Here is a 16,067-nt window from a genome sequence, read left to right as displayed (position 1 = left end):
AGAATGGGGCTATCCACAATCAGCGCAGCACAACAGTTTTCCCAGTGGGCTTATGACGAGAAACAGCCAGTGCGGACTCAAGCAGCACAACTTTCTCGTCTAGGAAGGCTATGGTTATTAGGAGGAGATCCCTCGGCAGTTGTAGTGGTTTTCTTGGTTTTTCTCTTACTAAATCAAACTCAGTCTGGAGGTTATGAATATCAGAAGAATATACTTTATTGTCGACAACAAAGGAGAACTTTCAGGAGACCCCCAGTAGCATCTCTGTCTGAAAAATTCTAACTCACTCATGTTATGGCCTTATTTAAATACCTTTTTACATCCGTTGTTTTCCTTTGTTCTCCATATATTACACAAATTCCACCTAGGTTAACCCCTGACCTCAATTTCCACCTAGGTTAACCCCTGACCCAAACCTGGTAACTATATAACTTATCCAGTTCTTGTGATATGGTAATTCTTCTAATGGTATGCAAGTCTACAAGCAGATTATATACATACACTTTGAATATATATATTAACTTCACACTTTAAAGAGTATAAAATCCACCTCATATAATCCCTCCTCTTAAGACTTTAAGTCTTAATAGTCTTGCTTTTGGCCCATAGTGCAACTCTATGATCTAGCCCTCAGCCATATTACCTAATGACAAATATATGTCACAGTATTATTACAAATGACCAAATCATGTAATTGCACTTTGGAATAGAATCACGCCAAACCTCTGTGTCCTGTTTTGACGAGGACACAGTAAAAGACTTGATTCTATTTTGTTGATATCATAAAAAGTAGTATTTTAAGCATACAATTAGTTATCTATTTGCTTCTGGTGGTCATGATTATTTAACATACAGTAAAGAATAAACCTACAACAAAAAATAAACATGCACAATCTCCCAATCTAGGGTCACAACACAATATTCTAATCTAACACCCACAAAACATAATCAGTAGAATACGTTGATCTTCAGCCCAGATACTTTGCGTATCGTAGAGAGCCGCCGTTTTGGGGTAGAGGTTACTAGCACTTAACACCCAAGGCATGGATCCTCTTCATCATCCTCTTCTTTATCTAAACTATATAAATTTTTAGCACTAGTTCATCTTTTTGAACCTAAATCTGGCACATACTTGCGAGCATTCTTTGTTTCGTTCTAGCCTTAAAAAGTGTTGCTAAAGACTTTATGTTGAGAGTCTATAACCTGAAGTTGTGGTGATTATCATCACTTGAATTTGTGGCACCTTCTGTATATTTCATTCAGGTATATTATCAGAATTACTCTTTTAACTGTTCTGATGAACTCCTTCTGCCACACTTTGCAATTCGTTGGTTTGAGCTTTGGGATTTTCTGCCTCCTCTGTTTCCCGTTAGCTTTCTCTTGCTGGAGCTTTTTCCTTTGGCTGTCTTGTGCTGTGGTCCAGATGGTATCCAGTTGATGGCATCCCCTTTGGTAACCTTGGCATAAGGTCCATTTCTCCTGATTTCACTCCACTCTCTCCAGAACACCTCAGATATACTCAATCACCAGATTAATCTCCTGCTTCTGGTCCTTTCTGGTTTCCTGTACAGATATTGCTTTGCACATGGCAGTTAGTTTCCTCATAAAAGACCAAACTTCTTTCCAATGCATTAGAAATGTTCTCCAAACATTCCAAACGATTATATGCAAAGTTATTTGTGAGATTACATGCAAGGGTCGACCCAATAGTACTTCATGCAATGTTAGTTGCTTGTTTCTGTCAGTTTTCATGCAATCATTAATGCAAAAGGTAACAAATCAATCCAGTCTAGTATATTATTTTAACATATTTTGTTAAACTAGGCCTTGAGGGATCATCTTCAGCTCTTTCAATCATTCCTTACAATTATGTGTAATTGCTCAATTTTCTTTTCCAATTTCCAATACTTTATCAATAGATTTACTTATCTATTCACTGAATCACATATCCACTTATTTATCTACTTAATTACCTTTATTCACTTTAATTGACTTTAAGTACTCTAATTTATTTTTAAATATAGACACATTAAACTTATTTCTAAAGATATTCCAAATATGAGACTTACTTCTCTTGTCATAAATATAGTAACTGTTTCTTCTTCCCTGCTCTGCTGATGGAATTACTTTCACTCATCTACCACAACTGTTATTTCCAAAAGTTTGTATCTCTTGCCCTAAGCTAGTTTTATTATATCACAACATCCACTATCAAGTTCTTGAATAACCCATTAGATCTATTGTTGTTCCTCTACTCACATTCTACTTTGCACAAATGTCACATGTGGACAACAATTCAATAATTACTGCATTCAGAAATGAGATCATTATCCTTGCTGCCCAATTTTCCTTACCACTTCACCCTTTATTCAAACCATGTACATCACCTATGACAATATCTAGAAATACTGTTGTATCAACAATCTGTACTTCCTATTACAAAAATCATACCTATCTTTTTTGCTTCCCTTTGATGCTACACATATTCATAAAGACTAGTACGTTGTTTAATTTGCACTATCATCTAATTGAGGTTGTGACTCTATACTAGTGTTAGACCTGCTACCTTATTTTCTTTAATGTAAAATCAATTTTTTATTTATCATCTTAACAATTATTATTGCATCTAGAATAAATACAGAATCTTGTTAACACTAAACCCGTCATCCCTAAAAAAATGTATTTATGTATTTTACTTAGCTTGAGCTAGATGTACCTGCAGATAACTAAATTCTACACGTCTTTTTTACTTTAAATGTAACCAAGTGTCTACCCTCCTCTGATAATTAACTGAACAGAAATCAATTACTTTAACATATTTGGCATCCAAACTAACAAATTTAAGTACAGTGCGTGTGATGAACCTCTGCTGAGAAATTCTCTATCACTGATTGTTCTTAAGTCATACACTTTACAACATCTAATTTTGCCTGTTTTGACTAATGCCATCATCAAAAATAAAATTTTAATCAAATTAAAATAAAATCCATTTTATTAGTCACCTACACTATCACAACCGAATTGAAATTGACTTTACTTAGAAATGCCATACCATATCTAAATGTTTCTCTTATTGCTATGTTCTCAAAAGTTTCAATAATGCCTATTCCAGCATATAACAGACCTGCATCTGGTTAAATTTTAATTACTCCTCCCTATGCTGGCTAATTTTGTTTTCCCTTAATGTCCTGAACTGTTAATCATTATTAAAATTTGACACTTACCTAAATAATTTCTTATTTCTGAGCCATTTTTTATTTTGCATTTTATATTCATTACCATTTTTCACTTTTCAGCATTTTCAGCTCCTAATTCCTTCCTGCTCTCACATCAAATTCATAAACTTTTGTTGTAATTTTTTATCAGTTGACTGAAAAATCACTGGATTTCTTTATAGGTTCCCTCTCTAGCTGATCTGATTATTCATCTTTAGTCCTTAATCCTTTTTTACTTTTAATTATTCCTTCACATATGTAAAACAACCTGTTTTCTGTTTTTTATTTGTTTAAACACTTTTCTCTTTCGATTATTCTTTTAGTACATTTAGTATTGTTACTTTTTGACCTATTCAGTACTGTGAGTTCATTTCACTTTTTTTTTTTTCATTCTCTTCAAGTATAAATCACTTTTCTGTCTTAATCTCTGATATAATTTTTTCTCCCAAATCTTGGTTTAGATTACTCAAAATAATATTATGCTATGATATACCCATAATTTTTACTTTACTATTTAATTCCATTAAAATGTCTAATCCAAATTATTTTTTGTGTTATAAAGGCTGTCTCTTTTTCTTTTATTAGTCACCACCATGCATTGTACTTTATCCTTCTGTGTTCAATAATCTCTATGAGTTAACCTATGAAAATGAACCAAAATAATTTAACATTCTTCATAATTTATCATTTCAACAATACACATTTAAAGTTTCATCGTACATTATCATCTAAGACTTTTCTTACAGTTTACATGATACTTTTCTTTTTATCAAATTGACAGGAGTCTGATTTGATACAAGAATGGGTAGCTACACTTTTGCTCTTATTTTGCCCTCTGAGTGGTCACATTGTACTCAATTTGGACTATAGATCGACTGCTTTGAGATGGACTGCCAGACTCCCCCTCCTCACACCCTGAGAAGACAACTGGTTCATAGATTGGTGTAGTCTTTTCTGTGGTGTCCATATCAGGGCACAGTGTTTCCCCCTTCTTTCTTAGTGCTGGCTTCTTTCATTTTGTTGAGCTGATGTAAAGTTCTGGTGGAGCGCTTTTTCTCTTTGATCAGTTCATCATTAGCTTGTTTGCCTCTTTTTAGTGTCTCTGAACATAAGTAGCCTTTCCAGTCCTCAGTAATTCCTGGGCATGCAGTTTCTGCCTCACTGCTTTCACAAATGTCCACAGCCAACAGTTTGTCCATTGTGTTTTTCAAACACCTTTTCCATTTGCCAGTGCACTCAGAGATGTCTGGTAGGTAAGAGACCACAGTCCCCCAAAGTCCATCCCTTTGTCCTCTTAATTAATATATGGAATTTAGCTCATGACCTATAAAAGTCTTTCCTTCTTTCCCATTTTTTTTTTCCATCAAATGGAGACTCATCTCATCTATTTTTTCCTCTTTACAGTTTTAACAGTTTATTTTTCTCTAATTCATAATCATTTTATCATATGTAAATATATTTAATTTTCTAATTCTTTAGTGTCCTTCTAAATAATTTCTTTAGCTTCAGATTATGCTTTACTTTACATTTCTCCTCATCTATGCTAGTGTTCCTTTACTAACCACTCATTTTTACATTGTAACATTTTCTATACTCAGCTTCTATTTTTTCACTGCTTACATCAAATGTTTCTTCTGTTTGCCATTTGTCAATATCTTATCTTTTATTTTCTCTGTCACATATTTTAGTATTGCATTTTTTATTTCCATATCTGTTTTTCCATACCTGATTTAATTCAACAATACTACATGGTGGCCCAATATCTGGAATAACTGTTAAAAATCATTACTGCTATAGCTCAAAGTTAATATTATTAATTAAATTCACATATTTATTTACTAAAAGCATTTTTTCATTTTAAAGTGCAATGCATACTTATCAATTTAGCTTCTTACTGCATAAACTTTAAAATGTATTTTTTAACTCACTCTAACACATTCTTTAACATTTACCGAGCTTCTATGATTTTCATCTGAATCACTGTACTTTACTACAAATAGATGATGGCTTAGATCTTATGTAGCTGACTTTGAGAAAGATGAAACAAACATTTGTATTGCCCTTAAATACAAACAAATTCTCTAAAGTCAATTATTTCTTCAAATTGTTACTGCTTTTTTCTTTTTATCTTATCTGTTCACTGTACCTATATTGTAAGCATATTACGTCTATTTTTATCCTTGAAACAGTGGACTTATTTTTTCTATTTCTATTTTATTCTTTTTCCTTTCCGTAATTTGAGCTTTTAGCTCTTAGGTTTTCTTATACATTTCTTATACATTTTAAAGCTTACACATTTTCTAATTAAATCTTCAGTTAATCAATATTAATTTTTCAAGTTTTCTTTTTCTATTTTATTCTCAATCAAAGAACTAACTTATATGTTATTTATCCATACTTTTTTAGTAAATCTATTTGTTTATTACTACATTCTTTTACTCCATATTACCTTTATCTCTATATATATTGATCACTATGGCTTCATTTATTCTTTTTCATTAGTAGAATTTCAAACTCTTTTCTATATAACTATTATTAGTACTTCCTCATTTCATTTATCTTACTATACTACTTTATAATATATCTATTCATTAATAACTTATATTCTATCCAAATTATGTTAAAGTCTATGTTATTATTTTATCTATAGTTTGATCTCCTCTCTTTTACTCTCCTCTTCTCTGTTTCCCTAGTGCTGTAAATAGGCAATCTATTGTTCACACATGGACACCATAAATCTCTCTCTTACCCCCATCCTGGAGCAGACTGTCTTTCCCTCATTGCTATGTCAAGAATTTAAGTCCACTCTGCCTATTGTTCTTTTTTAACATATTCAAACTTAAAACACAAAGATAATTTCAGAAAAATGTTTAACTATTATATTATTCTGCCTTTTACTCTGTGTCTTTCAAATGCAACATGTTCCATTAGTTTTAATTTAGGAGACTCCTCTCTTTATATCATATAACTCTTCTCTTAAACTGCATCAATTACTTTTCTTCTTGCTCTTTAATTCACACCACAAATATGCAGCCCTCCTTTTATATAATCTACTATAATCATTATTTTAACCTACTCCTTATTGAAAACATACTTTTAAACACATTCACACTTCTAATCTTATTACTTTTCCTCTTCTCATTCACTCCTCTCCTCCACTCAGTGTAACAGGAGCTGCATCCCCCCATCCTCCTTTTATTCAAGGAGGAGGAAGGCAGTCTTCTCTGCACACCAATGTGGACTATTTTGCCACAATCTGAAGCAACAAATACACAAACACTCCAATTAAATAAATACTCTTCACTACACTCCTCTTGAGTGACCTGTCCGAGCAGCCCTCTAACCTTAGAGCGGTAACCACAGGCTTTCTTGCCTACCCATGCAGCCCTTTGTTTATCTCATTTAACAAAGCGGTATCGTAGGTCTTAGCGCGCATCTCTCTATTTTAATCTGCTTTAATCTCTTAACTGTTACCACACATTAAGGACTCTCTCCTAAAACTTATAAATGCTCTATGCATATCTTACATCATTAATAATTTCCCAAATCTGGGTAACAGTTACTAGTTAATGGAGAAGCACTTTAGCAGCATCTAGAACAGCAGCCTGTAAGTACATTTAAGATTTGTTTCAGTTGTTGTGTATGGTTTGAGGACTTGTTTCCAGCTGTTTGTGTAAAGTTGTAGGACATTTAAACTTGCTTTCAGTTGTGTATAATACTAGAAGTTGTTTAGCCACTGTTTCCTTGGTTACTATAAGAGCTTGTGCAGCGAACGCAGACGCGGTTTCGCGTCGTCCGCCTCAGTTTCGGCCCTTGTTTTGACTCGGGAGGCGTGTCCAAACGCCAGGTAACCACTATATAGTGAGCACGGTAGCATTAGTCGGCAGGAGAAGCACTTTAGCAGCATCTAGAACAGCAGCCTGTAAGTACATTTAAGATTTGTTTCAGTTGTTGTGTATGGTTTGAGGACTTGTTTCCAGCTGTTTGTGTAAAGTTGTAGGACATTTAAACTTGCTTTCAGTTGTGTATAATACTAGAAGTTGTTTAGCCACTGTTTCCTTGGTTACTATAAGAGCTTGTGCAGCGAACGCAGACGCGGTTTCGCGTCGTCCGCCTCAGTTTCGGCCCTTGTTTTGACTCTCGAGGCGTGTCCAGCTGAATTCAATCAGCTAGTGCTTTGGGGGTTATATAAACAACTAGTTCACCGCGGCAGCGGTCGTGGCAGCCTCGTGTGAAGACCGCCTCGTGTGAAGACCGACGAGTGTAAAGACCATCGACTCTACCTGCGCGACTCCACCGAGCAAAGACACCGACAAAGCACTTGAGTACTTTACTGTATTGTTTTACTTTACACTTATTTTTTGTTGTCAGTGCACTTTTATTATGTGTTTTCTAATTCCTGTTGTTACTAACACTCGCAAAACACGGGAGGTACGCTGCAGGCGTAATCCTCACAACCTTCGTTCAATACATGTATCTACTATTTCACAACTCTCTCTCTCCGTGGGCCTCTGGAACTGTCAATCAGCTGTTAACAAGGCTGATTTCATTACCTCCATAGCTACATATTCTGACTATAATCTCATGGCTCTAACTGAGACCTGGTTGAGGCCGGAGGACACTGCTACACATGCTACTCTTTCTGCTAATTTCTCTTTTTCCCACACTCCTCGTCAGACAGGGAGAGGGGGTGGGACTGGACTACTAATTTCCAAAGAATGGAAATTTACTCTGATACCGTCCCTGCCAACAATCAGCTCCTTTGAATTCCATGCAGTCACCATTATCCACCCCTTCTACATAAATGTGGTTGTCATCTACCGCCCACCAGGTAAATTAGGTCACTTCCTAGATGAACTGGATGTTCTTCTCTCTTCTTTTTCTAATTTTGCCACTCCCTTATTGGTGCTAGGTGACTTCAACATTTACGTTGACAAACCGCAAGCTGCAGACTTTCAGACTTTGCTTGCCTCTTTTGACCTAAAAAGAGCACCTACTTCTGCTACCCACAAATCAGGTAATCAGCTAGACCTTATTTACACACGACACTGCTTCACTGATCAAACAATAGTAACTCCACTACAAATATCTGATCATTTCCTTCTGTCTCTCAACATCCACATTACTCCTGAGCCGCCACACACTCCAACACTGGTTACCTTTCGCAGAAACCTACGATCTCTCTCACCCAACAGACTATCCACCATTGTTTCAGACTCTCTTCCTCCATCTCGCAAACTCACTGCACTTGATTCGAACAGTGCCACTAATACACTCTGCTCCACACTAGCATCATGTCTAGACCGATTATGTCCTCTTGCATCCAGGCCAGCCCGTGCCAGTCCTCCTGCACCCTGGCTCTCAGATGCTCTCCGTGAGCATTGCTCAAAACTTCGGGCTGCAGAGAGAATTTGGCGGAAAACTAAAATTCCTGCACATCTCTTAACATACCAAACTCTTCTGTCCTCTTTCTCAGCTGAGGTTACTTCTGCAAAGCAGACGTATTACCGTCTGAAAATCAACAATGCCACTAATCCTCGCCTACTTTTTAAAACATTTTCCTCCCTCCTCTATCCTCCTCCTCCACCCGCATCCTCCACACTTACTACTGATGACTTTGCTACATTCTTCTGCACCAAAACTGCAAAAATCAGTGCTCAATTTGCTGCACCTACAACAAACACGCAAGATACAACACCAACACCACACACACTCACCTCTTTTTCTCAGCTCTCTGAGTCTGAGGTGTCCAAACTTGTGCTATCTAGCCATGCAACCACCTGTCCACTCGATCCCATTCCCTCTCATCTCTTGCAAGCCATCTCTCCTGCAGTCATACCAACACTGACTCACATAATTAACACATCTCTTGACTCTGGTTTATTCCCCACTACATTTAAGCAGGCTAGGGTAACCCCACTGCTAAAGAAACCCAGACTGGACCATACGCTACTTGAAAACTACAGACCAGTATCCCTGCTTCCATTCATGGCCAAGATTCTGGAGAAAGTAGTGTTCAATCAAGTTCTGGACTTTCTTACTCAAAACAATCTCATGGACAACAAGCAATCCGGCTTTAAGAAAGGCCACTCAACTGAGACTGCCCTGCTCTCGGTCGTGGAGGATCTCAGACTGGCTAAAGCAGACTCTAAATCATCAGTCCTCATTTTGCTGGACTTGTCAGCTGCTTTTGACACTGTCAACCACCAGATCCTGCTATCTACGCTTGAGTCACTGGGCGTTGCGGGCACTGTTATACAATGGTTCAGATCTTACCTCTCTGACAGGTCATTCAGGGTGTCTTGGAGGGGAGAGGTGTCCAACCTACAGCATCTAAACACTGGGGTACCTCAAGGCTCTGTTCTTGGGCCACTTCTCTTCTCCATCTACACATCATCTCTAGGACCAGTCATCCAGAGACATGGATTCTCCTACCACTGCTATGCTGATGACACCCAGCTATACCTCTCTTTTCATCCTGATGATCCCTCCGTTCCAGCTCGTATCTCAGCCTGCCTGTTGGATATTTCACACTGGATGAAAGATCATCATCTTCAGCTGAACCTCGCAAAAACGGAAATGCTTGTAGTTTCTGCCAACCCGACTCTACACCATAACTTTTCAATCCAGATGGATGGGGCAACCATTACTGCATCCAAAATGGTGAAAAGCCTTGGAGTAACGATTGATGACCAACTAAACTTCTCTGACCACATTTCTAGAACTGCTCGATCGTGCAGATTTGCACTCTATAACATCAGAAAGATCCGACCCTTCTTATCTGAATATGCAGCTCAACTCCTTGTTCAAGCTCTTGTTCTCTCCAAACTGGATTACTGCAACTCTCTACTAGCTGGGCTTCCAGCTAACTCTATCAAGCCTCTTCAACTGCTCCAGAATGCAGCAGCACGGGTTGTCTTCAATGAACCTAAACGAGCACATGTCACTCCGCTGCTAGTCCGTTTGCACTGGCTGCCAGTTGCTGCTCGCATCAAATTCAAAACTCTGATGTTTGCCTACAAAGTGACTTCTGGCCTAGCACCTTCTTATCTGCACTCACTTCTGCAGATCTATGTGCCCTCCAGAAACTTGCGTTCTGTGAATGAACGTCGCCTCGTGGTTCCATCCCAAAGAGGGAAAAAATCACTTTCGCGAACGCTCACGCTCAATCTGCCCAGTTGGTGGAATGAACTCCCTAACTGCATCAGAACAGCAGAGTCACTCGCTATTTTCAAGAAACGACTAAAAACTCAACTATTTAGTCTCCACTTCACTTCCTAATCTGCAATTGCCTCTTTGAATATCACACTAATTGTACAAAAAAAAAAAAAAAAAAAAAAAAAACTACTAACACTTCCCTTCTTAGACTTTACAGACCTGAAACTTGCCTTTAGTACTTATTCATTGTTGCTCTTAGTTGTGTAAATTGCTTCCTTGTCCTCATTTGTAAGTCGCTTTGGATAAAAGCGTCTGCTAAATGACTAAATGTAAATGTAAATGTAAATGTTAATGTTTATCCTATCCATCAAGGCCCTCTTAGGAAAACACAGATCATTTGCATACCTTACTCTGCTTTAATCTCTTAACTGTCACCACACATTGAAGACTCTCTCTTAAAACCTATAAATGCTCTATGCATATCTTATATCATTAATAATTTCCCAAATCTGAGTAACAGTTACTAGTTAATGTTTATCCTATCCATCAAGGCCCACTTAGGAAAACACAGATCATTTGCATGCAAATTCTTTTTCTTCTGTCATTCAAAACCCCTTTTTTCTTTAATATCTTTTTTACATTTACTTTTAATTCTTTAAAGCTGGAGAAACAGTTCAAGTGTATTTACCTGTACAAGCAGGTCCTGGCAGAAAAAACACAAACTAATAAGCATAAAATCGCTTACCGTTTTTTATTGTGGCCACATATTTGTGTTTTCTCTCCAGTCCAGCATGCACAGCAACACCAGTCCTGCTCCTTTCCAGCCCACCCAGAGGGACGCCAAATGTAGTGGTTTTCTTGGTTTTTCTCTTACTAAATCAAACTCAGTCTGGAGGTTATGAATATCAGAGGAATATACTTTATTGTCGACAACAAAGGAGAACTTTCAGGAGACCCCCAGTAGCATCTCTGTCTGAAAAATTCTAACTCACTCATGTTATGGCCTTATTTAAATACCCTTTTACATCCGTTGTTTTCCTTTGTTCTCCATATATTACACAAATTCCACCTAGGTTAACCCCTGACCTCAATTTCCACCTAGGTTAACCCCTGACCCAAACCTGGTAACTATATAACTTATCCAGTTCTTGTGATATGGTAATTCTTCTAATGGTATGCAAGTCTACAAGCAGATTATATACATACACTTTGAATATATATATTAACTTCACACTTTAAAGAGTATAAAATCCACCTCACAGTCCAGGTCGCTGAGAAGGTGATTATAGAGAAGATGATGCGAGCGTTACCCCGACGTTTGCGAACACTCACCAGCATGCGAAATCCTGAGTCACTGGCCACCCTGGTGGAGGCGATCGAGCTGGCTGAAGCTCACATCGCCAGAGACAATGGGGAGAGAGCGGCTCTGCCACCCCGGAGGGTAAGTGCACCTTGGCGACCGGTGGAGGGCACAGCGCGACCAGGCGGCAGACCAGCGGTCCCCAGCCCGATGGACGAGCCGATACCCACCGAGCCGACGACGCACTCGACCCCGGCCTGGACAGCAGGGTGCGCGGTACACCGCAACATCCCTCCCGAAGCTCCCACCCATAAAGTCCAGCTAGAGGGAAAAACACAAACGGCCACGGTAGACACAGGAAGCGCCATCACTCTGGTTCACCCGAAGACTTTGAAGTACCGCCAGGAAAGTAAAAGCCTTATTCCAATCACGTGTGTACACGGTGATACCCGCCACGTACCCGCCCGAAGAGTGACCATCGCGGCGAAACCAGGCAGCTGGCGCATCGAAGTCGGGGTCGTTCCAGATCTTCCTGTGCCCCTCCTACTGGGCAGAGACTGGCCGGGGTTCGACGAACTCCTCACTCACCACCACGCTCTATCGGCTCGTTCAAAGAAGAAGAACAAGTCACGGGCTCATCGGGACCGCAAACCAGCGCTGATGACCACCGAGAGCGACAGAGGGGGTGAGACATCAATATCCGCTAATTTATACTTTGATCTGTTTCAGCAGATAACCGCAGGAGGCGATTTTGGCAGAGCACAAAGGGAAGATGAGACGCTCAAACACTGCTGGCCGCAAGTAAGGATCATCGACGGTAATGAGCGACTTCCCAGCCCTCACCCCCTCCCACATTTTATTGTGGAAAATGGTCTGCTGTACTGTGTCGCAGAGAGGCGGGGGGAAAAGAAGACACTACTGGTCGTTCCGAGGACCAAGAGGGAGACGGTCTTAGAATTGGCACATACCCACCCGATGGCTGGACATCTGGGAGCGGCCAACACGGTGAAAAGGATCCGCGATCGTTTCCATTGGCCGGGGCTAGACGGGGAAGTGAAGAGGTATTGCCAGGCATGTGACATCTGCCAGAGAACGTCTCCCCAACGACCACCCCCCAGCCCTCTAATACCACTACCCATCATTGATGTGCCCTTCACCCGAATTGGTATGGACTTGGTAGGGCCTTTGCCGAAGTCGGCCCGGGGACATGAGCACATCCTTGTTATCCTCGATTATGCCACCAGATACCCTGAAGCGATTCCCCTGAGGAAAGCCACGTCATCGGCCATCGCGAAGGAGCTGTTTCTGCTATGCAGTCGAGTGGGAATCCCAGCAGAGATACTGACCGACCAGGGCACCCCCTTCATGTCCCGGTTGATGGCAGACCTCTGTCACCTCCTCAAGGTAAAACAACTAAAAACCTCAGTATACCATCCACAGACTGACGGCCTTGTCGAGCGATTTAACAAGACTCTGAAACAGATGCTCCGACGGGTGGTGGCAGAGGACGGGCGCGACTGGGACCTCATGATCCCGTACGTGTTGTTTGGTATCAGGGAAGTCCCCCAGGCCTCCACAGGCTTTACCCCCTTCGAACTGCTGTTTGGCCGACAACCCCGAGGGCTATTGGATGTGGCTCGTCAAGCCTGGGAACAGGAGCCAGCCCCCCAGCGGTCGGTGATTGAACACGTACGGGACATGAGAGAACGCATCGAGAAAGTCATGCCCATCGTCAAACAACACCTGACCGAAGCCCAGCGCGCCCAGCAGAGATTGTATAACCGGCCCGCCCAACCCAGAGAGTTCCACCCAGGGGACAGGGTGATGATACTCATACCTACCACAACTTCGAAGTTCCTCGCATCCTGGAAGGGACCATACACGGTGGTAGAAAGGGTAGGGCCGGTAAATTATCGAGTCCGTCAGCCGGGACGAAGACGGGAAGAACAACTTTACCACATTAATCTTATGAAGAAGTGGGTTGCAGCTCCAGGTCATCTCGTTGCCTTCACTGAAGAAAATCTTCCCGTGGTTCACATAGGTGAGCAACTCTCACCAAACCAGAAGGCGGAGCTGCAAGCCTTGGTTGGTCAGTTCAAGGATGTGTTCTCGGAGAAACCGGGCCGAACCTCCATCATCCAGCACAACATTATCACTCCTCCTGGCACCATCGTCCGGCAAAGGCCTTATCGAGTTCCAGAGGCTCGCAGGCTGGCTATCGACGAGGAGATCCAGAAGATGAGAAGGTTAGGCATCATCGAACCATCCCGTAGCCCGTGGTCCAGCCCAATAGTGATGGTCCCCAAACCCGATGGCACCCTCCGTTTCTGCAACGACTTCAGAAAACTCAACGAGATCTCCAAGTTCGACGGATACCCCATGCCTCGGGTGGACGAGCTGCTGGATAGGCTGGGTGGAGCCCGATTTATCTCCACCATTGACCTCACTAAAGGCTACTGGCAGTTACCACTCAGTGAAGACGCCAAGGAGAAAACCGCCTTCTCTACACCCGGTGGGCACTGGCAATACCGGGTTCTTCCCTTCGGGCTCCACGGGGCCCCAGCCACATTCCAAAGAATGATGGACATCCTGCTGAGGCCCCACCAGCCATATGCAGCAGCCTACCTGGACGACCTCATCGTCCACTCAGAGTCATGGGAATAACACCTATCCCGGTTACGGAGGGTGCTCTTAGATCTTCGACGGGCTGGGCTCACCAGTAATCCCAAGAAATGCCACCTGGGTCTAGCCGAAGCCAGATACCTCGGGTTCCACATTGGACGAGGTCTCATACAGCCACAGCAAAACAAGGTCAAAGCACTACAAGAAACTCCACAACCCACCACAAAGACCCAGGTACGTGCATTTCTGGGGTTAGCGGGCTACTATAGATGTTTCATACCTAACTTCTCATCCATAGCCAGCCCTCTGACAGACCTGACCAGAAAGGGGCAGCCGGAGAGGATAAGATGGACCAAGGAAGCCGATGATGCGTTCCGAGACCTAAAGACGGCCCTCACGTCCTCACCGGTACTGCACGCACCTGACTTCGGCTGCCCCTTCATTCTTCAGACGGATGCTTCCGACTCGGGCCTGGGCGCGGTCCTCTCCCAGGTCCACGGCGATGAAGAACATCCCATCATGTACGTGAGTCGGAAGCTTACCCCCGCAGAGACCCGCTACGCAACGGTGGAGAAGGAGGCCCTGGCGATCAAGTGGGCAATCCTGGAGCTAAGGTACTATCTCCTTGGCAGGAAATTCACTCTGGTGACCGACCACGCCCCGCTACAATGGATGGCTACAGCGAAAAACAACAACGCTCGGGTCACCAGGTGGTTCCTGTCGCTCCAGGATTTCAACTTTGACGTCCAACATCGAGCCGGGGCCTCCCACGGAAACGCAGACGGACTCTCACGGCTCTGGTAAGGATGGGCAGGTCTGTCAAAACATTCTACCCCCCCTCTCAACACACTGCTCTTCCTTCGCAGAATACCCAGGACCAGGACGACGCTAAGGGGGGGGGGATGTAGCGAGTCGGCTAGTACCACGTCGCCCTGGGCACAAATCCATACCAGCTGGATCATTCATCAACCCCGGATCGCTCACAGCTGGACCTCATCAGCCAGGGAGAGATATAAGCCAGCCCCACACAGGAGGAAACTGAGCTTCATTTACACATGACTCCCTGCGCTAACGCTTGTCTCTCTCTGTCTCTCCCACAGCCGAATCCAGCTCGTGACCGATCCAACACCATACCTCTCACCAGTCTTCACCATCTCCCCGGAGCACTTGAGCACGCACCCTTAAGAAGAGCACTCATTCACCCCTTTACACTTGTAAATAAAGCACCCTCCGGGGCATTGTTTGTAACATCACCTAACTGTGGTTGTGTTTTCCCTCTGCCTCGCTACAATAGTTATATATTGTATATTGTGTTATATAATACAATTACTATAATCTTCTATGCGAAGCTGCTTTGACACAATCTACATTGTAAAAGCGCTATAGAAGTAAAGATGAATGGAATTTAATAATGTTGCGGTCCTCCAGGAATGTGGTTGAGAACCATGATTAAAGAGATAGTTCAGAAATTTCTGTTAAACTGCATTAAACCAGTTAAACTATATATTCAGAATAAATAATTTCTCTTTATCAATCTGGAGTCGCCACAGCGGAATGAACCGCAAACTTATCCAGCATATGTTTCCCTTCTAGCTGCAATCCATCACTGGGAAACATCCATATACTCTCATTCACACACATACACTACGGACATTTTTAGCTCACCCAATTCACCTATAGCGCATATCTTTGGACTTGTGGGGAAATCGGAACACCCGGAAGAAACCCACACGAGGATTGAATCAGGGACCTTCTTACTGTGAGGCGCAGTG

General features: G+C 41.8%; 1 protein-coding gene across 2 annotated transcripts; it reads left to right on the top strand.

Moving 5' to 3' along the window:
- The first annotated feature begins 6,785 nt into the window (after window positions 1-6,785).
- On the top strand, window positions 6,786-11,478 carry LOC141375882 (uncharacterized). Of its 2 annotated transcripts, XM_073910945.1 has the most exons (2): window positions 6,786-8,046; window positions 8,128-10,716. In XM_073910945.1, the coding sequence occupies exons 1-2, from the start codon at window positions 7,599-7,601 to the stop codon at window positions 10,494-10,496; spliced, it is 2,817 nt and encodes a 938-aa protein (XP_073767046.1). In that variant the 5' UTR covers window positions 6,786-7,598; the 3' UTR covers window positions 10,497-10,716. The 2 variants fall into 2 exon arrangements, with proteins under 2 accessions (XP_073767046.1, XP_073767045.1); XM_073910944.1 differs by having other exon boundaries at window positions 6,786-11,478.
- The last annotated feature ends 4,589 nt before the right edge of the window (window positions 11,479-16,067 follow it).

This window comes from Danio rerio, chromosome 8, assembly GCF_049306965.1.
Source record: "Danio rerio strain Tuebingen ecotype United States chromosome 8, GRCz12tu, whole genome shotgun sequence".
Classification (NCBI taxonomy): domain Eukaryota; kingdom Metazoa; phylum Chordata; class Actinopteri; order Cypriniformes; family Danionidae; genus Danio; species Danio rerio.
The sequence above is the reverse complement of the archived record's forward strand: the minus strand, read 5'-3'. Positions and strand labels throughout refer to the sequence as shown.

Coding starts and splice junctions, on each gene's coding strand:
- LOC141375882 (XM_073910944.1), top strand. CDS start 7,599: ATGTGTTTTCTAATTCCTGTTGTTACTAACACTCGCAAAACACGGGAG.